General features: G+C 39.2%; 1 protein-coding gene across 2 annotated transcripts in view; it reads left to right on the top strand.

The window, feature by feature from the left end:
- Positions 1-525: 525 nt before the first annotated feature.
- Positions 526-25,644, top strand: part of gabrb4 (gamma-aminobutyric acid type A receptor subunit beta4) — a 56,609-nt gene continuing 31,490 nt past the window's right edge. The window contains exons 1-2 of one of the 2 annotated variants that reach the window (XM_003450447.5): positions 526-1,977; positions 3,988-4,082. In XM_003450447.5, the coding sequence (XP_003450495.2) occupies positions 1,898-1,977; positions 3,988-4,082 (175 nt within the window). In that variant the 5' untranslated portion in view covers positions 526-1,897. The remainder of the gene's footprint in view (positions 1,978-3,987; positions 4,083-25,644) is intronic. The other variant, XM_005471941.4, reaches the window with a different exon arrangement.

Below are 25,644 nucleotides of genomic sequence, written 5' to 3'. Positions count from 1 at the left end.
ACAAAGTGAAATTTCCTTAGAATGGAGGACAGCAGAGTTGAGGCAGAACCAGCAACAAATGCTTTGAGTGTACTAAAAAAGAAATTAAAAGGAGAAAAAAGCAAGAAAGGAAGAAGCTAGAGACGGGTTATTCGTGACAGTGCTTGTGGCCATGACAATGACGTTGTTGATGAGGCAGTTAAAGTACAGTGTGAAACCCCGAGTCACGCCACATTTCGTTCTTGCATGCATTTAATGTAACACAAATGCCTCGGTGGTCAGCTTCATCAGTCGCTGTTTGCTTTTGTCCCACTGACACCACAACGGCGACAGAGCCGGGTCTGCTCCTTTAAACGAGCCTTTGCGCATAGCCTTCGAATCACCACAACTGCATCAGTGCTGGCTGGGTTGCTTAGCAACTGGACAGCACAGAGATCCCTGAAGAAAACCTCTTCCTCTGTATAAAACACAAGCTCGTGTGATTCTCCGATTGTGGTGTTCGCGTGTTGCCAATTTTCCAGTGTTTATGTTACTAATACGGAAAAACAAAGATGTTGAAGAGGGATGAAATAAATAAATAAATTCGACGTGCGTGTTTCCATGCCGTGGGTGCGCGCGCGAGTGTGCATGCATGACTTGTGTGTGGGTGAGCGCCTTCGTGCGTAAGTGCGCGTGTTTCAGAAATGTGGCAAAGTGGAAGAAACGCACGGAAACGCACCGGCACACACTCCCAGCATCCTAATGGGCTTCAGAGAGACAATTCAGCGCATGAACAGCCTGTCGCTAAGGAATTCACCTTAGGTGTCCCCCTCCCTCCTCACCCCTTAGTAGGATATTTTATTTTATTTTAAAAACAGAGATCCAAAAAGAAAAGAAAAAAAAACAGAAAGAAAACACAGGAGACGAGATTCCCTCATCATATCTCTTTGGTCATTGGTTCGGTGTTTCCAGGAGAAGACCACCGGACCCTAATAACGTATTCAAACGCCATTTAACGCCGGACAGCGGAGGCAAGTGGACTTTTCGATTAGGTTTGCGTCTTTAACATGTAGGCTAATCCGACGTTGTGACACATTGCATTTGGCGTATCGGGGGGGGGCATCCATATTTCTCGGCATCTAATTTTTTTTTCTCCACCAGAGGAGTGATATAGCCTGCTCTGACGTCTGCATCAGATATTACCCAGTGCTTTTTCAATGTGCATTTTCCCCTCAGTGACTTTGCGCTGATCTACATCATCATCATCAGCAGCGGCAACAACAACAGAGGGGGGAAGACAAAAAAAAAGAAAAGAAGCGGGGGAATGAAGATTTAATTTTTTTCTTTTCTTTTCTTTCTTTTTTTTGTAATACAAACCCACCGCTCCCCTCCAGACGACGAGCGTTTCCAAGCTCAAACAAATATCTTTTAACAACATCACGTTGTGGAATAGTCTGGCGCCAGAGCATCGCTGGAACCATGCCTCATCTGCAGATTTGGACTGGGAAATTTCATCCACCAATTTGATCGTCAAGAGGCTGCTGCTCAGTCACTCATGCCCGTGTTTGTTTGGTTTGTGTTTTTTTAAGGGGGAAGAACACTTGTCATCACTTTTTAAAAGTATTAGGTATGCCGTTTTTTGAGCAAGATGTCTGATCTTCTGGTGTTGGTCGAGGGGCTCTGTGACCTGCACGGATTTCCATAGCCGGGGAAGAAGCAGCGGGGGCCAATTACCAGATTTTTTCTTTCTTTTCTTTTTTTTTTACTCCCATCCCTAAAGCATATTTTAATGAAGACATCGCATGCATAGATGTAGGCTAGTTTATTCGGCATTTTTAAAAGGCAATTATTTTTTGATTGCCGATTTTTACTTTGTGCATTTTCGGGAGGACCACTGGACTGGTTGGATTATAGGAACTATATAGAAGGATTTGTGGAGATGTTGGGTCGTCAAGAAGATAAATTATGTGGAATTTTCTCTGCTCTGGCGGCTTTGTCCTTCGTATGCTTTGTTCAAAGGTAAGAAAATGTCGCTTGGAAGAAAAAGAAGAAAAGAAATTACTAACTGTCACACCCGTAGACGTGATTACCGGTCAATAAAAGGCTCAGATGTAGCAAATCGCATTAACGGGGTACCCAGGCCTACTTATTAGGGGCATTGCTGCCGATATATGCCCTATTAGACGGCGCTTTGGCGCGCGCGAGCGTAAAAACATGCGCGTGCACAACCAGAAGCCCATTGTGAAACGTAACCTACTCCCGATATCAAAATGGGGATATACATGTGTGTGTGTGTTGTCTGGGAAGACTGTGTAAAATGACAGCCCTGAGTAGGCACTGTAGGCTTGAGCGATGATTAAGCGATACAATCAATCAGCCGATCATCGATTGATTACGCTGTTCTAAGCAGCTGTCCGCAGCTGTAAACTACAGCACTGTATCCAGCAAGCAAAACCCTTTTAATTTTCAACGCCAACTAATGTTCGTATTCATACTGCTGTCGCCCACATGCTCCTTTTTGTATATTTATATACGTGTTTCAATCTGATTTTGAGAAGGAATCCTGGCGGGTTGTCATCCTCTGCTGCTCTCCACATAGATGACAGGGTAGCCCTTTAACGTTGCAACGTATTTTTTTTTTTTTTAATTCATGTGTCATGGCTTTTAAATGTTTACACCATTGCCAAATTGCTGCACAAGCCTTCATGGATAACGTCTCAGTGTCAGTCTCCTGATCAGTTCCATAGTTGTTTTGGTCTTAGAGGAACTGATGTAGCTTTCATCCCTTGTGGCCTACTCCTTTTTCATGGTCTGCAGCAACCTACAGCTTCCCTTATGAGAGTGAAATGCTCACTGAGAACACTGGGCTGCACCTTTTGACATCTGATTCCATTACAATAGTCTGGCCCAAGCAAATGAAAGGGTTTCATTTTTGCAGATTCCCTCATGATGCTGTCAGGTGTCAAACCCTCCGGCCCTGCAACTGCCCAGCTTGATGAACAGCTGCACTGCCTATGAGCTAATTGAACAGTGATTCCCTGACTGAGCCGTGGGCAGTAGTGCTCCTGCCATACCAAGGGAGCAATCCCCCCCCCCCCCCCCCCCCCCCACACACACACACAGACACACGCACGCATGCACACCCTCCCTCTACACTCATTCAGCACCCTCCTTGTAATAGGGAACCTCAGCTGGAGAGCTGCTCTCTGCTAGGTGATGCAGGTCATGGCACCAATGTTATAGATGCCACTCAGACTAGAGTGGACTATGCAGTTCCTCCTGGGAGAGGTGGTCTGTCTCCAGGCTCGGGCTGATGAGCCCCGTGCTTCTGACGGCATGATGGGAGGCTTTTTGCTATAACCTCGTGCTTATTAAAACACACGCCACTGAATCACGCTGGGCTTTTAGCTGATGGCGAGCCAAAGAAACTGTGACGTTGTTACACTTAACACCATTGTTTCTGAAGGACTGGCATCAATATAAAACGTTTGACAGGTGCACCATCATTGCACCCCCTCAACCGATTTGATGAATATGCTGTAGGTGGGGCAGAAGGGGATAATGCACAATGCAAAGCACATTTTTCAAGCCTTTCTAGTTATGATACAAACATGGGATTGTCTTAACATTTTATCAGGTGCACCTCAGAGTAACACAGAAAAAAAAGCATCTGCATGGATGTAATTCTTTGCAGTGCTATTTTCTTTGTATTTTGATTAAATCTGGAGTCTGGTAGTGAAATAATGTTTACTTTGAAGGACGTGGGATGCACGCGTGGATGGGATTATTTGTATGCAAGGTGTTGTTTAACATCCAAAGTCCCCTTCTGCCCTTTTGCTAACACCTCATCAGGGCTTCCTTTTCAAATGTCACATTTGAAAAGGAATATAGAGTATGTGCAGCACAGTTTTCAGGCTACTATCACCCAGTAGGTTTGCTGTAGAGATACAAAATGTTTGTGACAAAAGTATTGGACACTTCTGCTTTCGTTGCTTAAAAATGGCTCTTGGATTTTCACCTCCCCTCCAGCTCCTCCATTGGAAGCGCCGGCATGTCTGTGGCCAAGACCACCGTGGACAAGTTGCTGAAGGGATATGACATCCGTTTAAGGCCTGATTTTGGAGGTACGTGTCATGATTATATCTGTTTATGGGGCTCAGGCTCTGCTGTCGAGGGTCTTAACAATTCAAGGTTTGGTCATGATGATATCTACGAGTCATCCGTAAGCCGAGAGCTGCCGAAGAGTTGGCCTGTGGCAAAAAAAAAAAAAAAAAAGATGGGGATGAGCTTTGAAGTGACTGCTACCATGTCATTACTATGCATCTATCCACATAATCGAAGATGGCTGCTCCTCTAGAAGTAGGGCATACATGGAGATGAGCCGTCAAACGCTATGTCTTTTAAAATCTGGCAGACTGAATGCACCGATTTTCAATACTTTTCTGAATGCACTTCTGATTAGAGATGTTTTATGGCCTCTGTTTTGTACATTACGCCATACATTTGGCTCATTAACTTTTACTGGAAATTGTGCATTTGCTCATTACAATAATGTTTGCTTTTATGATTCTTTAAAGTATACAACATGGAGGACAACTCGTTCTTGTTTGCTACTTAGAGTGATTGTTTTGCTGAAGCTATCTAACTAAAGCAGAAGTAAAGCACTATGAAAATAGCTGTACAATCTATATTAATCTGTTGGTAATTTAATAGGTAATTCGTTGGGTCTCTTTTGTGTAAAATGAAGATTTGGGGAAAAAATTGGATAAGAATTAAAGCTTTTCTTTTGCAAATTAAGTAGATCATGCGTACTTACAATGTACAAGATGAAAAGCCAGTGCTTGGTTTCCTTTTGACATTTAAGTTATTGAGATAACATAAACTTAACATTTCCAGCTGTGGCAGCGTTGCTTTTGTTCTGCTGTAAAAAATGTTCAGGGTTGTAGATTTGATTGAATTTCATTTCAAATGTAAACAAATATACATTTACATACATTTAGGAGGCTTATTTGGCTGATAGTGGTTTTCTTTAACACATAAGATCTAAATTACACTTATTAAATATATGCACACTGTTCACCAGTACCTTTTTTTAAATATGCTGCAGGCTGCAGCTTGTCAGTCCTGTGACTACACTACACTTGATGAGAATGAGAGCAAGCAGTGAAAAACATATAGCAGGTGTGCCTCCTCATATAACCTTCGTCTAGTTGGCTGCTCTGCCAAAAGCAGATGCTCTGATGAAGGCTTATGTGCCAAGATGTGTTAGGCTGATGTTAGCTATTGTAAAAAGAAATACATACATATATATATATATGTATATGTTATAGTTGAGGTTAGGTCTTTGTTCTGTGTTTTGGAGTGCTGCCATTCCAGAGTTGTTTCAAAGACTCAGTGAAAGGAAATGAGACAAAGCAGCAACGAAATGCCATTTTCACTTTGCTTCCAACTGTTGAAACAAGCTCGTTATGCCTAGCAGTGGTTTTGGACATTGCACATTTCATTTTAGTTTTGCAGCCAATTTCAGTTGGGATATTATCACCCAGCAAGACCCAGTCCCGTTTGACAATATTAAATATCACTCAAATACAAACAAATGTTTCAAAGTCAATGTTTCTGCAACAGATTCACACATTCCTCGGCCCCATTTATGTAGCGCCATAGCTGTGTAGCTGGTGCTTGCAAATGCCAAGTCTATTGTGTTTTCTCTCTGGCGTTTCAATTAGTGCTTTCATGACAGTTGGCAGCAATTTGAAGAGTGTTTCGGGTCTGAACTCATCCTTATTGTCCCGCTCACCAGCAACAGTTTTGTAGCTCACCAGTTCCACCATTCAAAACAGACAAAAGAATTAAATGTGACCAAGAACTGTTGAATCTGTGTAGCGTTTTTGTTGTTGTTAAAGGTCAGAAAATACAAAAAAAGCTCGATTCGGCATGTCGAATTGGCAAGCAAGCAACAATCACTTTACTTCGCCATAATGACTTACATAATATATAAAAACACAATGCCATAATTCCCATCGCATATCTCTTGTGGGTGAATTACCAAAGTATGTATTAAATATCAGAATATAATCAGGAATTTGGTGCATAAATTTTGAATAAAAATAAAGGTTTCTGTTTCAAAATGTTCGATGTTAAGAAGATATAGGCAGCGTTTTGTGTTATGTGAATGATTTCATTTTTGTGCAGCTGAGAAATCAGCAATGTTTTATATTAATAAACAAATGGATTAACACTGCAGCATCCTCTTTTATCTGTATATTACCATTAATTCAGGTAAATGCCTTGATTTCTGGTTCTACTTTGAATGATGTAAAATATCTATGTTGATATTGATTGCCTAAAGATTTGTTAGTCACAGGCTGCTATTCTGTAGCAAGCTGCGAATGTGTTGGAGTAAGTAGAGCAAGTTTTAAGGAGTGAGTATCCCAGGCAGGGAGTAGCTGTGCTTTACCCTCGGGCCAGAGAGCTGTAGTCCATCATGTCCTGATATTTCCAACATCACTCAGCTGCTTCTGTTTTGCTACAGCTGCTGATGACCTTCAGCACTGGAGATTCAAGAAAGAGGATTTTAATTTGGCACATTGCAGGACAGTGAGTGCGATTCCTATCGGCTTGGCCAACACCCATATTAGAAGTGAAGATGAGCCCAGAGGTGTATGTTGGTGGAAAAAGCTTGTGCACTGAGTGGTCAGAAACAGGACGGTGATGCGTGATATTATTCAGATCGTTTATTCAAATGGAAAGTCCACTGTGCAGTCATTCCATTTGAACAGTGCTCTCCTCTTCCCATTGATCTGTGAACTAACTGGAATTCAAGATAATAGCTCAACAGCCCCAAATTACTTCTATACTATCATGATATTGGTTGAATTACTATTACTTTTTTTCAGTTTTGCAGAAAAAACAGTTTGATTAGTGATCTCTTGCAAAAAGGGTGTGCGTGTTTTCTCCTTGGATTGTAGTCCTTGGTTGTAACCGCCTTTTTCGACCGCAATTCTGAATGATGCATTACATTGATTTAAATTCAGCCAGCGCATTGCAGACCTGGTAAAGAAAGAATCATTTTTTAAGCACAATTTTTTTAAACACATTTGCTCTTTTTGAATCAGTTGTGTTTTCATACCAATGCAATTACTACTACGTAATCCAGAACCTGATTGTACTGAAATCTGTGTCTTGGATTAAAAAAAAAAACACTGACAAGTTACCAAAAAATGGATGGTTGGTTGATCGTGTCACTGCTCAGCTGCATTTCACAGCGTCTGCCAACAGTACTTGCTTATTTGCTGCCTTGATGCTGATGAGCTCTATCTTTTCCCACTTAATGTTGAATTATAAAGAAATAAGGATGAAACACAGTTTTAATGACATTAAATGATTCTAACTAGCTTGAACTAAGCAGCAAATGGTGCATTCAAATGCTTTTCTTAAAATGTGCTCATTCCACGAGAACTTTCCAGCATACTGAAAAAGTGTTGTGTGGACTTGTTTAGTCGGGCTTATACGTGTGTTGTTCATGTAAGGCAGATGACTCACAGTGATGTATGACAGTGTCTTACAATTAATGGGAAAATAGTGGATTTGGGGAATATGCCCAATTTGGGAGTATTAGTAAATCTGCAAAGCTTGAACACATACTAAATGGAAAATAGGACACTCTAATGAGACTATAGATTTTTAAAGTTCACAGACATTGTAGGGAGTAAGAGCAACCACTGCAGCAGTAAAGCTTTATTAGTTATTGGAGCACAGTGGTGCTGGTCATGTGTTTAATGATATTTTCTAAAACTGGTTGGTCTTTATCATGATTCAGTGATGATGATGCACCTTCTGCCGGGGTAGTCCCTGTCTTTGATTTCATAGAAAGTGCTAATATTTGTTGGGAAATTCAAGGTAATTGCAAAAATACTAGAAATAGTCATGGAGGGCTTTGGTTGACTATATATGTTTTGGGTTATTACATTTGAAAGAGATGTATGTTATCATAAGAGTGAGGGGGTTTAAAAGAAATATTTTCTTCTATTCAAAATGAAATAAAGAAATATTGGAATTTGAATTTTTTTTAACTTTCATATTTAACCACAGGTACAAGAATCAGATCCAGAACATGTAACATTTACACTTGTCTACTGTTCCACAACCATCCCCTTTGACAAATCTGATAAATGATTTAGTACTCTGCCTGTCGAGAGGAGGAGCAGGGGCTGTGGATGCACATGCATTTATTTTTCAAATCCGTAAGCTGGTTAAGCTTGTTGAAGACTTGCAATTGTTACAATTACCTATGATGATTTGCATTTTTTTTAACTGCAGTGCCAGACTTCATCTAAATATACAGATAGTAATTTCTTTGTCTAGTACATGTTATTATGAGTGATCAGTTGATCTTTGAGAGTCTTAAGTCTTTCTCAGGTAACAGTGCATCTAGCGTCTATGTTTTCACTCTTTCACAGTAGCTCGCAACATCAAAATCTACACAAGAAGGAGCACCAAAATGCCTCCAAAGCAGCCTTACTGGCAAAGCTTTCTGTAGACAGCTATGCTTCCTTAAGCTAGCAATATTTTATCATTGCAGGTTTTGTTCGGGTGCAACCATTCAACACATGCCAATCGTATGCTACAGAATGCCAACACTCTTGAAACTGGCTGCATGTTATCAAGCGAATCAAAGAGTAATCTCGCAGACTGAAACTCTGAGCTAGTGGAGTGAAGTAACTCATCAGTAAGATCACCTGCTGGGGAAAACAGACGGTTAACTCTCCACGGCACATGGTTGGCTGCTCTTGAACAAGTGTTTTTGACAGTAAGCCCCATTTTTCAGTGAACGCGGGACGCTCTGCTGCAAGGTATTCCTCATGTGCCTGTGCACCTTTACAACATTTTGATTATATAGGTTACAATGGCAAAGCCCCTTGGAAACCTGGGCCAGGTGCTGAAGAGCCAAAGAGTCTGTGTCATGCCTGAAAAAGGCAATAGATCAGGTACCTAGTAAATAATCACAGTGGACTTGTAACTGGTGAAGGTTCATTGTAGAAAATTGCAGCTATCAAGGAGACCACTGGTCCCAAGATCCTTTTATGGGCACAAGTCATTTTTGAACGGATTTCAGAACGGATTGCTTTACATTCAGTATACCTGCTAGATTATTATTATAAGCTGTAGACATCATTTTTAAAAAAGGTCGGCATGTCTAAGAACAGACATTCATGCTATGGTGTGTAAAATATCTGAGTATGAGAACATTCAATGTATACTGTGCATAATGTACTATGCAAAAATCTTGTGGGTGCAATATGGATGTAAATATGGTCCAGAATGATTACACCTCTCTGGCATCTAATGACAAGTGTCAAATTTCTATCTGAAAGAGCTCGGGAGGTGCCAGACTCTATCTGCACTCTCTGCTCGACATCTCTCATATTTTGCCAGCGGTGGCAGTACCAGTCCGACAACAATGTATCTGGTGCCATGACTGTTGTCAGACATTGGACTTAAAAGGCAGAACCCTTTCACAGTGATGAAGATTAATTTTTGTTATTAACATCTATACTGAGACCTGTGCTGGTTACCATTTTGAATGTATTGAATATATCACCCAGTTGACTGAATTAGCAAATTAGGTAGCGAGTTAGCGAGCAAAGCTACCTGTCAAGCAGAAGACCATTGAACCCTCCAATCACTTTCTGCTGGCTGCAACAATGCAATAGACCACTTCCTTATTGCAGCCTTTTCATGTACACATTTTGATCTCCAGAACTTCTTCTCTTTAGTTGTGTATGCCGATTGCTATGAAATCCTGATGCTTTGGTCTGTTTTGGATGGAAGTCTTATCAATGACATGTTCAAGGCCCAGTCAAAAAGGCCTAGAGAATGGTTGATGGCTTTCTGGCAACCACCAATCACAAGGGTTCTGCATCAAAAATCTCTCTGTAATTGCTTTGGTCCCTACTAGACTTGTGCAATATGCCTGCCTTGCTGCTGCAGACAAAACATTTCAGAATTTGCAACTTTTACTTTGAAATTGAACAGTTTCTGTTTCTGGTTTTCACATTTCACAGCTAGTTTCACTACTGCCTTGAGAGTAATTAGTGAGAGTTTGCAGACAAGTGAGGACTTCCTTACAAACTGCAGGCAACTGTGGCCATCTGCTAGTGACCAAAGCAATTGGATCTTTTCTGTGCTGCACTATATACCACTTTGTGACAGATATTGCTTCACTACTACTGGTAACCTCTACCAAGCACTCAGGAGTCAACATTTTTTTCCTAATGAGCCATGGTTGCTAGGGGGCCACCAACCAATTTCTAGGTATTCATGATGGGAGCTTTGGCAATCAATTTTACAGCAATTGCCATCAGCCACTTGCCAACCAACTTGGAACACACCTTCTTCCCTTCCCACCAGTGGTTGCCAGATGGTCACTGATTGGTCTTAAGGCCCATGTGACTGAAGCCCTAGTTTTTTCTCTGCATCTAAGATTTTTTTTTTTAGAAAATAACTCAACAGCTTTCTTTGTAAGCTAAGACTCTCTGAGGTTTCTCTACAGCAAAATGAATGCAGCTCTTCATTACTGCCTGATTTTTGCTCGTCTTGTAGAAATTTTATTCTCACAAACATGTATTCTGTCTGATTTTCATTATCTTTCCTTCTGTGATTACATTGCGATGCTCAGCATGTTAATATATTCCAGTTTTTTGCCCCTCGCACTCGCAATGATCCCTTGCCCTCACAACGCCTTTTCGCTATTCAGTGCATGAGCTAGATCGCCCCCTGTTGCTGACAGGCAGGCGCTATATAGATCAGTCTGGCATATTACTTTCATTAAAGATCCAGTGGGTATATACACGTTTTTCCTGTTTGTGATTTCATTTCTTTGTCTTAGAGTGTCGCTTTTACAAATTGCACATCTTCCTTGTTGATTTTATATGTAAATGATTCATTAAGGGACTGTCTGCATCCCTTTATGGCTAAATCAATCAGGCTTCTGCATGTGTGTACAATTACTCAACGGCTGAGATTTATATAAGAGGGTCATGTGTATGCATGGCTTTATAAAACTGATTAAAAAATGCGCATTCCTGCCTTTATGCATACACAATTTTAGCCAATCGAATGTTTGCTTTTTTAAAAAAGATACCGATGCCTCACAGAGTGGATAGGAGACCATGAGGAGATATTCAACAAACCAGATTTAAAAAGTGTTCCAGATCGTGTACCTACTCCACCTTTATGAAAGAAAGAAGACTGTTTACAGCTGCTACAATTTATTATACAGTTGACCCCAACATTAGCCTGACCCTTCGACAGTGTAGCCTGCTGTGTGTTGCAACGATGTATGCCGATAAACAGGTGATAAATCAAAGAAGTTACAGAAATTCAGTTTATCTGCAGTTTGAAAACCATTGTTTGTTCATCTCTTCTGCCTTTCTTCTTCCGTCTCACCCTTTTATCTCACTCTTCTCTCATTCACGTAGCCTTGCATGCATGCATACAAAGACACTCAAGTGTGCTCGAGAACTTGCATGTCTCCGCATTAAATTGTTTTTTTCTCTGTCAAGTTGTCCGACACTTCAATAAAACCTTGACTACAAATGCTGTTTATCTTGGATAACACAGCCAACCTTGGTAGTCATGTAGGTTTTCGTAAATGTGATAGTCCCTAAAAAAACAAAAAAAACGTAATGTAGTATATGAAATAGCCAAACCGTTTCTTAACAGACCTTATAGCCAGTCACATAATAAGTTTATAATACTGTTTGGTGTTACCTTGTAGTGACTTTTTTCTTCCTTTGTTGCAAGTTATTTAACATCATTTACTTTGCCCTGATTTATCTAAAAAATCAAAACAAAACAAAGGACTCAACAAGGAGTCCTTTTCAATTCAGTTTTATTTAGTGTATATAGTGGCCAAATCACAACAACAGTCGCCTCAACGTGCTTTATATTGTACGACTCCACAATAATACAGTAGGCTGTACAATAGTCATGAATAGAGACTCTGGTTAGGCTAACTTGGGGATGTCTCTCCTGATATTTGGTTCCTGGGTATTAATTATTGTATCACAAGACAATGTACTGCAATGTTGATTTTTTGTCCCATGGTATGGGGATGTAGCTGTACCAGAAACTTAGTTGTCAGTACCAATACCAGTAGAACTACACAATTCTCGAATTCTCAAAAGGGACTAACCAATGAACTTAAACATAAACTCCTTTATTTAAAACAAATATTGCTTCAAAATCTCTTACTTGGTGGTGACAGACCATTAATTTAATGTTGACATTATAATTCGTTCAAAGGATGCAGGCTGAGATGGTTGCTGAGTAGCCTACTAATATTATGATGATGTATAACATTAGTTACATTATGATGTCTTAACGTGGAACATAGTTCACAACAGAGTTGCCACCTGTCTCAAAAAATGGTAATGTGTATTTCAGAATAGCATAAGAAGGATATTTAATACCTTGGATGTTGTTGCTGAATTGAAATTCATTTACTTTGAATTACTTTAACAGATCTGCATTTCATCTCTTAGATGTTTTTCTAAGCATGATGGCATCATTTGCATATAGCCTTTTGCAAATCAGTTATAACCCCTTTTTGGCCTTTTTTAAATGGACAAGTCTAGATCGAAGTACGCTCGCTATTTTCCATGTGTAATACGTGCTCTGCAGTGCATAGTGTTTTTGCTCATGTGCATTCTTCTTCTTACATGTCTGGATTGCCTACAGTACTAAAAAAACATATACATTTTCAGAGTATTGTAGTAAGTATTGGTTTTGGTACTTCCCCTGCACAGAAGCTTTACCCTTTTTTATGTGTCTTATCAGCAAAAAATGTAAAAACAAACTAGAATGCTTAAAATAGCAACAATCTTTGATGCATTTTGGGCCACATTACCCCACCATAATCTCAACATAGTTTGAGCCCAGACAGCAAAGGCAGCATGGTGTGAGACTGTCCATCAAAGCTCTTCATCCACTGTAATTTTTAAGCGATGCATTTAAAGATAGTTTGAAATTTGCACTTTTGTTTTTTCATTGCAGTATGCAGCCACAGTGTGAATCTAAAAAAAAAAAAGAAATTTACAATTTTGACCACTGTGACTCAAATACTGTATTCTAGCTCTCAGGAGAAGCTTATCCTCCTCCTTTAATCAGAATTCAGACAATGGAAGTAATATAGAGAAATACATTTTGGTAATGATACCGCCACCTTTAGGTGTTACGGCATTTTTACAGTTGTAACAAAGTTGTTGTTTCCGCAGATGGATCCTTCATTTATCCCCCTCCTACTTACACAGTCATTTTGTCTCTGTTCATTAACCTTTTGTGAAAAGAATACTTATCAATAATACTCGACAGATCACCATATGTTCCAGTAAGAGACCTAGCAGAGGTCATGCACTGTGCTAAGGATGGTTTGTACTTTCAGTCAGGAAAAAGGGCATGGTGATCTGACAGTTTCATTCTGGCGAAAACAATTCCCTGTCCTGCTATCAGTGTGAACAAGCTAACAAATGGAAAAACAAACAAACGTCCAGTCAGTTGGAGACGATAAGAGGGCCAAGCTCAGCTCATTCACACATTCGTCCTTCTGGAGGACACATTTCAAATCAAGCTGTCATCATCACAGGAATGGGTTTTATGATCTCAGCTTCCACCATTAACACACCATGACAGGTGACATATCACAAATGCTGTAAAGATGTCATTCTTCCCGCAGAGCCGTGACCAAGTGTGGGACATCTCTAGATGACAAAAAAAGTCCATTTACTCAATCCAGCACTGCAGATTTTATGGATATACATGCTTAAATATGGTCTGGTGGGCAAATGTTTTTTTAAGGGTCGGCAAAAAGGGTGTTCAAGTTCAAGTGTTGATCACGAAGAGCACTGAGTGAAGTTGAAAGCCCGGCCACTAAATGTAGTCAGCAGATGTCCAGGGGGTGTTCTGAGGCAAGCATTTTTCAAATAGTGACTTTGAGATGAGCTTGTAATCATAGAGCGAATGTATTTTTAGATGACCAACCAATGTAGACAATACTTTATCATATCAGAGTAGACTAAAGAAACAAAGAACCAATCCTCTACCTACCTAAATGTTCTTTTAATTAAGAGGTTCAAATGGTTACAAATAGAAATCTTTATAAACATCATTAAATGGGGGAAGCTATCAGTGAAAGTGCTTTCCACAGTGTTTAATGTGGTTGCATAAAACTGTAAGTTACGCTACATGGGAATTTAATGGGAAACCACTCAGCAAAGACTTTGAAGGTCTTTATTTGATTAAAATGCACATTTCATCTTCCTGCCTTCATCATGCAACAAACACAGAAATAAGGAGCATTTGAATAGTTTGATAGGTTTGAAAAAAACAAAACAGGTGTATCTGTCCATCTACCCATTAGGGTTGTTGGGGTACACTGAAGCCTGTTGCAGCAGTCACAGGCTAAGAACTGAGGTGCACTCTGAACTGGTCGCCAGTCCAAGGCTAATGCAGAGACAGACTACTATTTATGCACTGGCATTTACACCTATGGCAAGTTTAACCAATTAACCTAATGTATTTGGACAGTGGGAAGACAGAGACAGAGTACCTGGAGAGAACCTACATGGGCACAGGGAAGACGTGCCAATTCCACACTGGTCCCAGTTTTCAAATAAATTTCTGTCAATAATTCATTATTTTTATTATTATTATTATTATTAGTAGTAGTAGTAGTAGTAGTAGTAGTAGCAATCATTGTTATCTGACCAGATTGTTTTGGCAGCATGATTTTAGCACAGCACTGGTATAGAGTAGCAAAAAAAAGCAAAATAGACAATTAAGTGCCTTGAAGCAAGTGTTGTTGTGATTTGGCGCCATATAAATATAAAATTGAGGTGGGCTAGGCACATGGTCATGTGATTCAAAGCCAGTCATTGTTCTTAGAAATGTAGAGTGTTCAGTTTCCCATGAAGAAGGCTATGTATATATATATATATATATATATATATATGTATATATATATATATATATAGATATATATGCTCTTACTCTTGCAGTGGTATTTTGCATGTACTATAGTTTATGAGGCTGTTTCACACTATCAGCTTTTTTCAGTCTTGATTAGGTCAGCGTTTACATTGTCTTTCTGTCGTTCCTATACTGAACATGGGAAATAATTTAGATTATCAGCACAAAAACAGTTCAGTGATGCTTTACTAAGCTACTCTCCTACCTTACTTTGTCCTTGTCTGGTGTAATAAACAGTGATAGTGGCTTAGTGTGTCTTAAATGGTATTTTGTCGGTAGTGCAGCAGGGAGAAAATGAATTTCAGCGAGCATACTGTAGATGTGCATAAGCAGGATGACAAAGAAATGAGCCTGCAAAGAGAGCCTGTAAATGTCTAACAGAAGGTGCTGTGCAGGGGTAATTTATGAAGTGTTGTCTCGGTGTAGACAGCCCTGCAGATTTTAGAAATACATGTGACTAGTGGAAATTGCAAGTGGTGATCTCTTCTGTTATTTTTTTTTTCTCTCCACGACTTTAAAGGTTCACACGGTTCACGGGAAGATGGAGAATGTTTCTGTAACAGATGGATTAATTAAAGTTCAACCGTGTACCTTTTAGGGAGAAAGGACAATAAAGGACACCCTGTCCGGGGACAGGAATGTCACAGCAGCGTATAGCTCCACTGGGAATAAATCTGAAACCATTACAGAGGTGACTGAATCTCTGGGGAATTCTCTGCGGTCGTGGGGCATTTTATGTTTTATGGTGGTTATGAGCTTTAAAAAAACAAAAATAACTAAAACAAAACCAAATTAAAGTAGCAAAAAAAGAATTTGGTGTTGAAAACCAGTATGTGATTTTTAGTTTAAAACACAGTATTGTGTCACAGACACAAACATCAGATGCCGTCAATGCAATTTCTTATTTAACACATTTAATTGATATTATTAGTTTAAGGCTTTTAACCTTGTTCCCTATGACAGTGTCAGAATGCACCATCTGTGAGACACCTGTTTTAAAGGTGTGTCAAAGGCGGGACGCTAACAGTGAAAAAAATAGTCTAACACTGCTGTGCGTTCGATTATTTACTGTCTCACAATAAAGGGAAAATTGTTCCAGTCTGTTAATAGAACAGCATTTCTCACATTTATACTATAATTATATCCAGAACAAAATGTGCTAGTTGGATAATAATAATAATTTAAATATTTTTCATGTGCTCCTACTCTACATTGGAGTTGTCTTGGAGCAGGAACATAGGTCAGCTATAGAGTTGCTGCTGCTGCTTGATGCTACCATTAACAGTTCTGAGGTGGTACGTATTATTTATCATTACACTGAAACAACATGAAGACATATTTTTAACAACAAAAAAAAGGATCCACAATTTGACTAAGAAATGAAATGCATCACATTCTTCACCTAATTTCTCACGATGCTTTACAGATTACATGATACAATGTTTCTTTGTCGTTTTGTTATTAAGTTACCAGAATTTGTCGGAAGTTTAAACAGCTAAAAATATAAGAGATAAAGTCTAATTTTTCAAATTTGTGTTCAAATCACAGAAGCAACACAAAAGTGTTGCTTCTGTGAATGAAAAGAAAACCCCAAATCAATTCTGTTTTGTATTTATAGTTTCAACGGTGTTCCATAGACTTTGTACATGTACCAAAACACTGTAAGAGTGTAAAACTTTCTATATTTATTGGAGACTTCAGGCTGCAGGAAGTCACATTGCTTCCACTGTCGATAACAATGCTGCGTTCTTGTTTTCTCCACAACATGTTTTTTTTCTTGCATCCTACCACAAAGTCATTTTGACACAAGACTTTAATGGTTTCAAATAAAAGAGGATCACTGTAGAATTTTGCAGTTTAATGATCTCAACCATTAAAAAACATCAATGGCTTTCAGGACCACTTGTCGGCGCGAATCAGACTCTCTACCTGTGCGGCAGCTTGTGACAGCAACTGTAATTGCCGGATCCCGAGCTATAGGCGGTCCAGCCTGTGGCCGTGTCATCAAAGAACGGTCACCTGCCATATCTCTCTGCCATATGCAGCTCGGGTTTTGCTGATCTCATTTCCCATTGACCTCAAATGAGTCCCAGTTGCAGCTTGATCTTGTTTGTAATGGATAAGCGGTAAATGTAGCCATGAAACAGCACATCGGTTACAGCGAGAGTGGTGAGTAGAATGGACACCTAATTGACTCCATATAAAAGGCGGGACATGTAAGTAAGAGCAGCAGCTGCAGCGCTTTATATTCAGCTTGTAAGATGCTGTAGCGTAATGTAAGTGTAATTGATATGAGGCTATCCCTTGTGTCCTTTGAGATAATAGACTAAATGCTGCTCACATACGTGTGCGGCTCTTTACAGAGAGCACTCCCAACACTATTACTTTAAATTCTGAGAACACGACCACTGATTGATGCCCGCAGGACGTCGGATGCAACCTGCAGTTTGGCAGACGCAGATATTAAATGATATGTGGTAGCAGGTAGATCTATTAAGGTTAGCAGGCGACTGTGCAACACTCGGGACAATCTCTTAGTCTGTGTGCTGCGACATGTCAAATGTTGGGGTGTTTTGCATATGGGCTGATGGCAGAGGCCATTGTAATTCAGTCTCAAAGTAATGCCTATTCAGCGCAAAACATAAGTGTGTTGTCAGAATCCCAGGATGGATGTTGGGGCATGTGCAAGTGAAATCTATCCTGATGAAGAGAGAATGCCCAGTGATTTATTACAGAGGAAACGCAGGAAAAAATGCTCAAGCTGGGCACTTTTTCCTTTTCCCTTCGCTTAGATTTTCTATTTGAATTAAATGAGGTGTGTATGTAGGCAGGCGGGGGGGGGGGGGGGGGGCAAGGGTGGTGAGAGATAGCATGCAGGAGAAAGGACATACTTCATCTTCCCATTCAAAGTGTTGTTTTCAGCAACTTTGAAATGAAGGAGAAAAATGCTGATAGAATTGCACCAGAATGTATCGCAGTGGACTGCAAAGTACAAAAACCCTAGGTCAGGCGTTGGTGAGGCATCCTGCATGCAGAGCATTTTTCCTCTCTCTCTTTTTTTTTAAATTCCTCTTAAGGTCCCCAGTGACTCACTTCTTGAACCTGCAGTGATTGATGGGAGGTGTGTCCTTGACAAGGCCATGACAGGGTGGCCAAGGGCAAGATACAGCTATCAAATTGTTTCACATAGATAAACAAAGATTAAAAAAAGCCATTTACAGCATCTGGAGAGAGATGCTTTCATCCTTACTACTAGGAAACATGCTTAAAAGCCCATCTCATTACTGAACTCAAACAGCTGGCCACAAAAAAAAGGTTTCCACATAAAAATATTTTGTGCACAATGTAGGGCTAGAGGAAAACGCAAGATGGAAGCGCGGCGTAACCTTTGTGAAACAGCATATCCACCTCTTAAAGCATCAATAACAACAATGCAATAAAATGCAAACTATTTATATTGAATTCAGCGACCATTTGGGAGTAGACCAGTGTTGTAGCTTTGAAAGTGAATTTTTTTGTGTTATAATTGTGTTATAATATAATCAGTTCTGCACCAAAGCATCGCAATTCAGTACCTGGAGTTTTTTACTGCTGTTATAACAGGTGCAGAACATAGCTTGGCATTGTCTTCCTGAAACAAGCAAAGTCACCCCTGAAGGAAATCTACTTCAGTATTTATGAGACCTTCACAGATATGCATGTTACACATGCCATGCACAGTAATGAACACCATGCCATTACAGATGCTGGCTTTTGACCGTGTGCTAATAACAACCTAGACAGAGAATTTCGCTGTTAGCCTGACAAATGTTTTTTCCAGAAATATTTTACTTCTTAGTTAGTCAGAGTACCCAACATGGTGGCACAGCTTGCATTTTCACTGTAAATAAGCTAGAGACTAACAGCGATAATAGAAAAAGATGATTCTCTAATTTTGTTTCATGTTGCATACACCATAATTGTGATCAGTGCTGGAATTGTTACTTTAGTTTCTTAAAAGTTACTTTATGCTACTTAATTTGTTATACTACTCATTACATTACTTTCTTATTACTCCGTAAAATGAGATGCACTGAAACATTATTACTAGTTTACAACATAAACCTTAGGCTCTAGTTCCATGCACCAACACAAATCCCTATTCTAATGAGGACATACACACACATACAATCTTTCTTTTAGTATTTAGGTATGGAGACAAAGGAAGGTTGAAAATAAGCCCAAAGAGACCTCAAACTGTTTGCCACACTGCTGCAAGCCTGACTGCACGTAACTGCCCCTGTTACCTGCTGAAGATCAGTCTGTGTTCTTTGCATTGTGTTAGCATCCTATATGTGCAGATGCTTCCAAATACAGAGCCAAAGTGGTGTTGGCAGTACGATGCAGTTGTTTATGTCCTGGATGCGGACATTTAGCGGACTATCTCACTCTTGTCCTTTTGTGCAATAAATATAAAAGTAATGTCCATACCGCTCCACCATTTTCCACCTCCCGGCACATGACCTGAAATCAGCTGACCGCAGCACAAGTGAGCAGGAATAAGAAAAGTTTTGTTGGATGTTTTTGTTTCTTTCTATCCGCCCAGCATGAAGATAACTGAAGAAGTAATGCAAGTGATGACATAATTGTAGCTGTAATGTAATCACTGAATTTATTATATTACTGCGTTCCTGAAAAATATGATGTAATTACAGTAACGCGTTACTTTGCAACACTGATCGTGATAATACGTTCTCAGGGTGTCTGATACAGATAATTACCTTAACGCTGTTTTGTATGAACTGTTCTGGCATCTGTATGCATAGTGGTGATGTCAGTGGTGATGCTTTCATTTTCAACGTTTAATATTATTACAATTCAGGGCTCTCTTGTTAATTGTAAATAGAAACAGGAACTGACACTGTAGGTATACTTTACCAGGTCTTGTTAAGTCTACAATTTAGAAACAACTTGAACAGGTTTTCTTATGTCAAGATCTGAACTGTAGTTGTGTTTTTAGTTTTTGATTTTCTGTGTGAACACAAATAAATGGAACACATTTGGACAGATGTATCCATCCTCCTGCACGGTCACATGTCTCTGCAGTTCAAGTGTACAGTAGATGTATGTGTCAACTGGCTGATGAGTTAAACCTACTGAAGTTTTCCTCTAGTGGCACAACACAACTTCTCTATATCTCTTCCTGCCCTTCTTTCTTCCTCGGAGTCTTTGAACACACAGCAGCACTCGCTGTCACTCTTCCTTTTGATTCCACTTTTTTCATTTGATCTAACACGACTTTAGTTTGTCTTCCTTCTTTACATTTATGCAGCTTGTTTTTGTTTTTTGTATACTATTTTTCTTCCCCTTGTTTTTGACTTTGTCATTTAGAGTCTGTTATCCAGCTCTGTGGACTCTTGTTTGTCGTGTTGCGGGGCTTTTTTTCCCCCCTCACTTTTGTTTGAGGTGAGATGTTTTTCTAAGTTTCTTTTTTTATCTCACCTGCGCAATGTGACTTTCTCTGTTCCTTTGGTCTAGCAGCATTTCATGTGCAAATAAATGAACTCTAAACTCTAGATGGCAATTCAGCTAAAGTGAAGAGTCCTAAGTAGTGAGATTCCTGCACACATGCCTCACACACATCCTCACTAATGTCTTGTACTGTTCACCTTTTGATGACCTTGGTTGTCTTCACTCCTGATGGGGTTTTTTGTTTGTTTTTTTGGTACATTGTAATTTAGTGACTTGGAGAGAACAGCAGAAAGAATATGAGGTACACTAAGAGTTGCTTTATTAATAAAGAACTAATTCATGTATCGTACTCTCTTGAGACATATTAGTCGTGACTGGTGAGGAGGATCTACACATAATTACCACAGGTTAATGTAATTACACAGACATTTAAAGCAGGACTTACCAATGCGTGTGTGATGATGCTGATGCAATTGGATATCATGGCATCAGTTAAAAGAGACAAAAACAGATGCCCTTTTGTAAAGAAAACATCTTGTATTTAGCAGCACACATATCTTGTGACTTTATTCAAGCCAATTTTTCAAAATGTTCAGTTCACAATCAGAAGGGAACATGAAAATAATGGCATTGATTAAAACTGTCAATGTGCGACTGAATAAATTAGGCCTACGAGTAAATAAATAATAAGCTGGACCACAGAGAACTGTTGAATGAATTATACCCTTTTTTAGCCAATAGTTTGCTAACAGCTTCAGGGGAAAATCCTGCAATGGACACACTTTGTCCTCAAGTACCCAACATTAGCATATTTCCTTTGTATCACAGAAAACAAACCTTCCACAGTCTGCACGTTGTTCCTTTTTTGAATTTCTTCAAAACAGATTGGTGACTTACCCTTTCTCTGTGCGTACAACAATCTCAGAACCAGCTCTGTTCATCTTTGGAGAGCACGAAGCGTGATTTTGAGATATTTGAAATTTCATCTTGAATAAATACGCTTTATTTTCATTTGGCTGTGTTCAGTAGATACACTGTAGATTAAATCTGTTTAAACTAAGCATTTGGTTGATTGAGTTACCCTCGTGATTAACCGTTTTCACCGTATCAGTCTGCTTTTTTAGTGTCTCTAAACAACTGCACTTGCTTCTAAAAAAAGAAGTCAAACCTTTCAATTCAGTCTTCATCCCCTCAGACTACTTTAATAATGTTCCTTGTGGGATTATAATGTAGGAGTTGGAAATTTCATTTGTAATATGTGCAGTGTTTCGTAAGTAGGAAGCGTCTTCCGTTTCCAGCTTTTTAGTGCAGTATCTAAGTAGGTTTCATATATCAGGCCTGAGTTTTGTGACAGGATAGGACGATAAGATGAGGCCACCTTTACTTATCCTCTGTCTCTCTGACTTCCTGTGATGTACTGCCTCTGCTCTCCTGTTTCACCTCATCATTTTCTTTTGTCTACTCTTCTGTCCTTTTTCAGGCCCCTTTGGTTTAATGATTTCGCTTTATTTACTGGCTATCACTGCGTAGTCTGGGTTCTTCTGTTGTGGCGGCGCTTGCAGTTTTGCACTTGGTTTCCTTGGACAGTGCAGAATGCAGCATTGGTATCAAATAACTTATTTTGTCTGTGTATTAATAGGACAGAAGAACGGGTTGCAATCATGGGATACACACAAGACCCAAATATTAAACAAACTTGACATTATATTAATTTTACTGATTTTGAAATGCTAAAAATTAAAAATAGATATGGAAAATAACTTGATTAAAAGCCCAGTACTTGATGTATTTGACCCTATCGATGAGACCTCAGGGAAAACATTAAGCTGTGCTGGGTTCTGAAAGTCTTCCACAGTCCTGATACATGCACAGCAACTGGAAACTCTAAATTGCCCGTAGGTGTGAATGTGTTCATCCATCTACGTGTGTTAGCCCTGCAAGAGACTTGTGTCCTGCCCACTGCATGCTGGGAAACAGACTCCGGGTCTTTGCTAACCTGAAGCTTGTAGAAAACAGAAGAATATTAATTAGCTCAAGAAATGGGGTGTGGAGATGGTAATAAAATAATAATAATTAAAAGTAATAAAAACCTAGCGTACTGCACAGACCTAAACTGGCTGCACACGTTACGGCTGAAACTGCAGTTTATCTTTTTTTTTTTAGACGTTGATCTAAAAATGTCAAAAGATGACTTCTTCACTTATAGAGCTTCATGAGGATATTTAAGGTCTTGAGGGTTTAGGGTGAATACATTCAGTCAGCAGCTACAGTAGCTCCCTGTGGTGACCTAAATAACTTCATTCATAAAGACACTGATACATGCGGGAAAACATGAAGGTACAGAACTGCCTCCCTCTCAATGTATGCGTTTCCTAAAGCAAACATCACCACCTCGTTCCAGTTTTAGCCGTATATTATTCACATGCGCTCGTGATGATTACTTGATCTGATGCATTTGTTTCTTTCCAAGCTGACCCTGCTTTTAGTAGCCACAAAATTACAGTAACTCTAATGTATATGATGTGTTCATTTGGAGTACATAAAGGTCTTACAGTATAATAAAAAAAAGACACATTGCTCCTTCCTCAGTGTTCGGGATGAATGTAACATGAAAGCCGGTGCACTAGCGGAATAGACCTGCTGTATAATTAGGCTGCTGAAATATTGGATTTTAAGATGTCGTGTTGTTTTGTAATCTTCTGCTGATGTATATCAGAGACACCCTTTGGCTTCTTGAGCAAAGGTAGCATTTTTATTATTTATTGCACTTTCCGCTGTTGTTTTCGGGTGATCTCTGTCATGAAGCAGCTAACTGAGGCCGCTGTAGTGAGAGCATTTTGTAGGGCACATTGTTGTGTTGTCTTGAAAAAAGGTTTCCATTGAATAAAACCAAAACATAAAGAGAAAAAAACAAATGAAAAAACAAAAACAAATACAGATTCAGCTGGATAAATCATCATGCTTCTCTTGCAACACTGAAGGGAAAATGCTGCACAGTTGCTATGGAACCCTCTGTTGCTAGGCAATGGGTTTATTATCAGAGGTTTTTTTTTTATATAAGAGGCGGTGTTTTCTTTGCCATCTCGCAAATTTGTTTTCAGAAGGCTTTTTTCGACTGACAGGTTATGAGGAATAATGCTTTCTTTAATTAAGATCCAAGTTATTCTGTTTTATTTATTTTTCATGTAGATGATCAAATGCAAATGTCCAAACACAATATAAATTATGAAGTATTTCATCAGAAACCATTGCTGCAAGAGAATGTCAAACATTTATGCAATATTAAGCCACATATTTAGCTGTTAGCTTTCTTAAGGAGGATTCTATATAGAGTTCACCTTATGCTGGTCCTGTGTCGAGTGTGCTATTGATTGTCTCTTTCTTTCTTTCTTTGTAATTTATCTGGCTTAATTTATGAAAACATCCAAATTATAAGCGCAAATATGGAGGGAATATTATCATGATGCCCTCTTGTGGCTGCAGCCAGACATCAGACTGATTAAAGTTTACATTAATTGACATGTTTTTAATTTATAAGAAAATATAATGGTAGTAAAGGCCAAATTTAGGGAAGCCTGACTCTCTTTTTCTTTCCTGCCTCACCTGTCACGCTCTTACATGTACTATGCATAGAAACTGACATGAATCAAAGTAGCACTATTTTGAGTTCTGATTATGATAAAAATCTGTAATAGCATCTGCAACTGTACTTTGTGGCTGATTATCTACATTATGCTAACACATTAAAGGAAATGCACATATTGCACATATATGTGTTAAACAGATAATAAAAGTAGTAATTCTATGTTTGAAGCATAGCATACAAGGGTAGCTTTTGATGTTATTAACACTTCGTAATGGAGGCAGCTCGTGGTTTTTGCTTGTCATTAAATAACCAGCTCAATACCATTTGAGGGACCATATTTAGTCTATAGTGACCAAAAAAACCCAAACAAAGGCATTTTTTAAACCTGCTTTATTTTCTTTATAATAAATAATGACTTTTCAGATATTAGTCAGGTTAGGATTATCAGCTCAGATAAGAAAAAACATGATTAGCAGTTAAAAGATTAGTTACAAAGACACGTGTGCCCTGCCCTCAGTTGAAATCAGGATATGCCACTCCCCAGCAATGAACATACTTTGTTTTGATTTGAACTGCCATTACCATGGAAAACATTAAGTGGGGCAGCTTCACTGCCCCCTACATCAGTTGAGCTTGTTTGCCCTGAGGCAAAATAAGGCTGTTAGACTGCAAGCTAAATGTGGCAACACATTGTTGGACTTCAGAGGACAGCATACATAATAGATGAAAAGCAAAGGAGGGGACGCAAGGGCTCAAAAAGAAAAACAATTGTCATCAAGGAACGAAATCAGATTGGCTTATTTTCTGTTTTTGAACCATTTAGGAAATCTACCGGACACCACTCCATGCTAATGAGCCATGACAATAATGACTTAAGCTACTGGCAAGAAAAGAAATACATTTATATCTTATTCGTTTAAAGTAGTAGTTATCAAAATGTGAGATGGGACCCACTGTTGGGGTCCCATCACAGTCACTGCAGGAGCAGGGGGGAAAATATGGAGTGAATGAGATCACTGACTGATTTGTATTTTAAAAAACAAAGATGAGTTTACTGATCCTTTGCCTTTTTGTTGACCTTTATTTTAATAAAATTCAACCTGATGAAAATTGTGCAAGTTTCTCTTTGGTGCTTTTCAGTATATGTGACCAGCATAAGCTTCTCCATCATTTAAGATAGCACAGCTGGTCTTTTCATCCATTATTTTAACTAAATAGTCAGCGTCCTTCTGGGAAAAAAAGGCAAAAAACATATGGAGGTCAGCCTGTAGTTTGAGAGTTCCTTTCAAACCTGATGTCATGACTGAGGAGTTTGACTGAAATCCAAGGACAGGACGCTACTTGACCAAACAATAATGATTTGTCGATCATGTCATCATTGCCACAATCTAAAGTATATTTATTGTCTGTTTCAATCTAAAAGGCAGCATAATTTACAAAATTACCATTCGATACATTAACTACAACTTAAAACTAGCAAACGAGATCAGAAATCCTTCAGGATAAAGTTTCCTGGGGGTCACACATGAAGGTGGAATTACAGTTCTTTCTCATAGACTGCCTCCTGCTGGCCGCTAGAAAGAATGTAGGTTTAAAGCACATTTGTATCAGATTCACTTTTC

Source organism: Oreochromis niloticus, linkage group LG10 (genome assembly GCF_001858045.2).
Source record: "Oreochromis niloticus isolate F11D_XX linkage group LG10, O_niloticus_UMD_NMBU, whole genome shotgun sequence".
NCBI lineage: Eukaryota > Metazoa > Chordata > Actinopteri > Cichliformes > Cichlidae > Oreochromis > Oreochromis niloticus.
The sequence above is the reverse complement of the archived record's forward strand: the minus strand, read 5'-3'. Positions and strand labels throughout refer to the sequence as shown.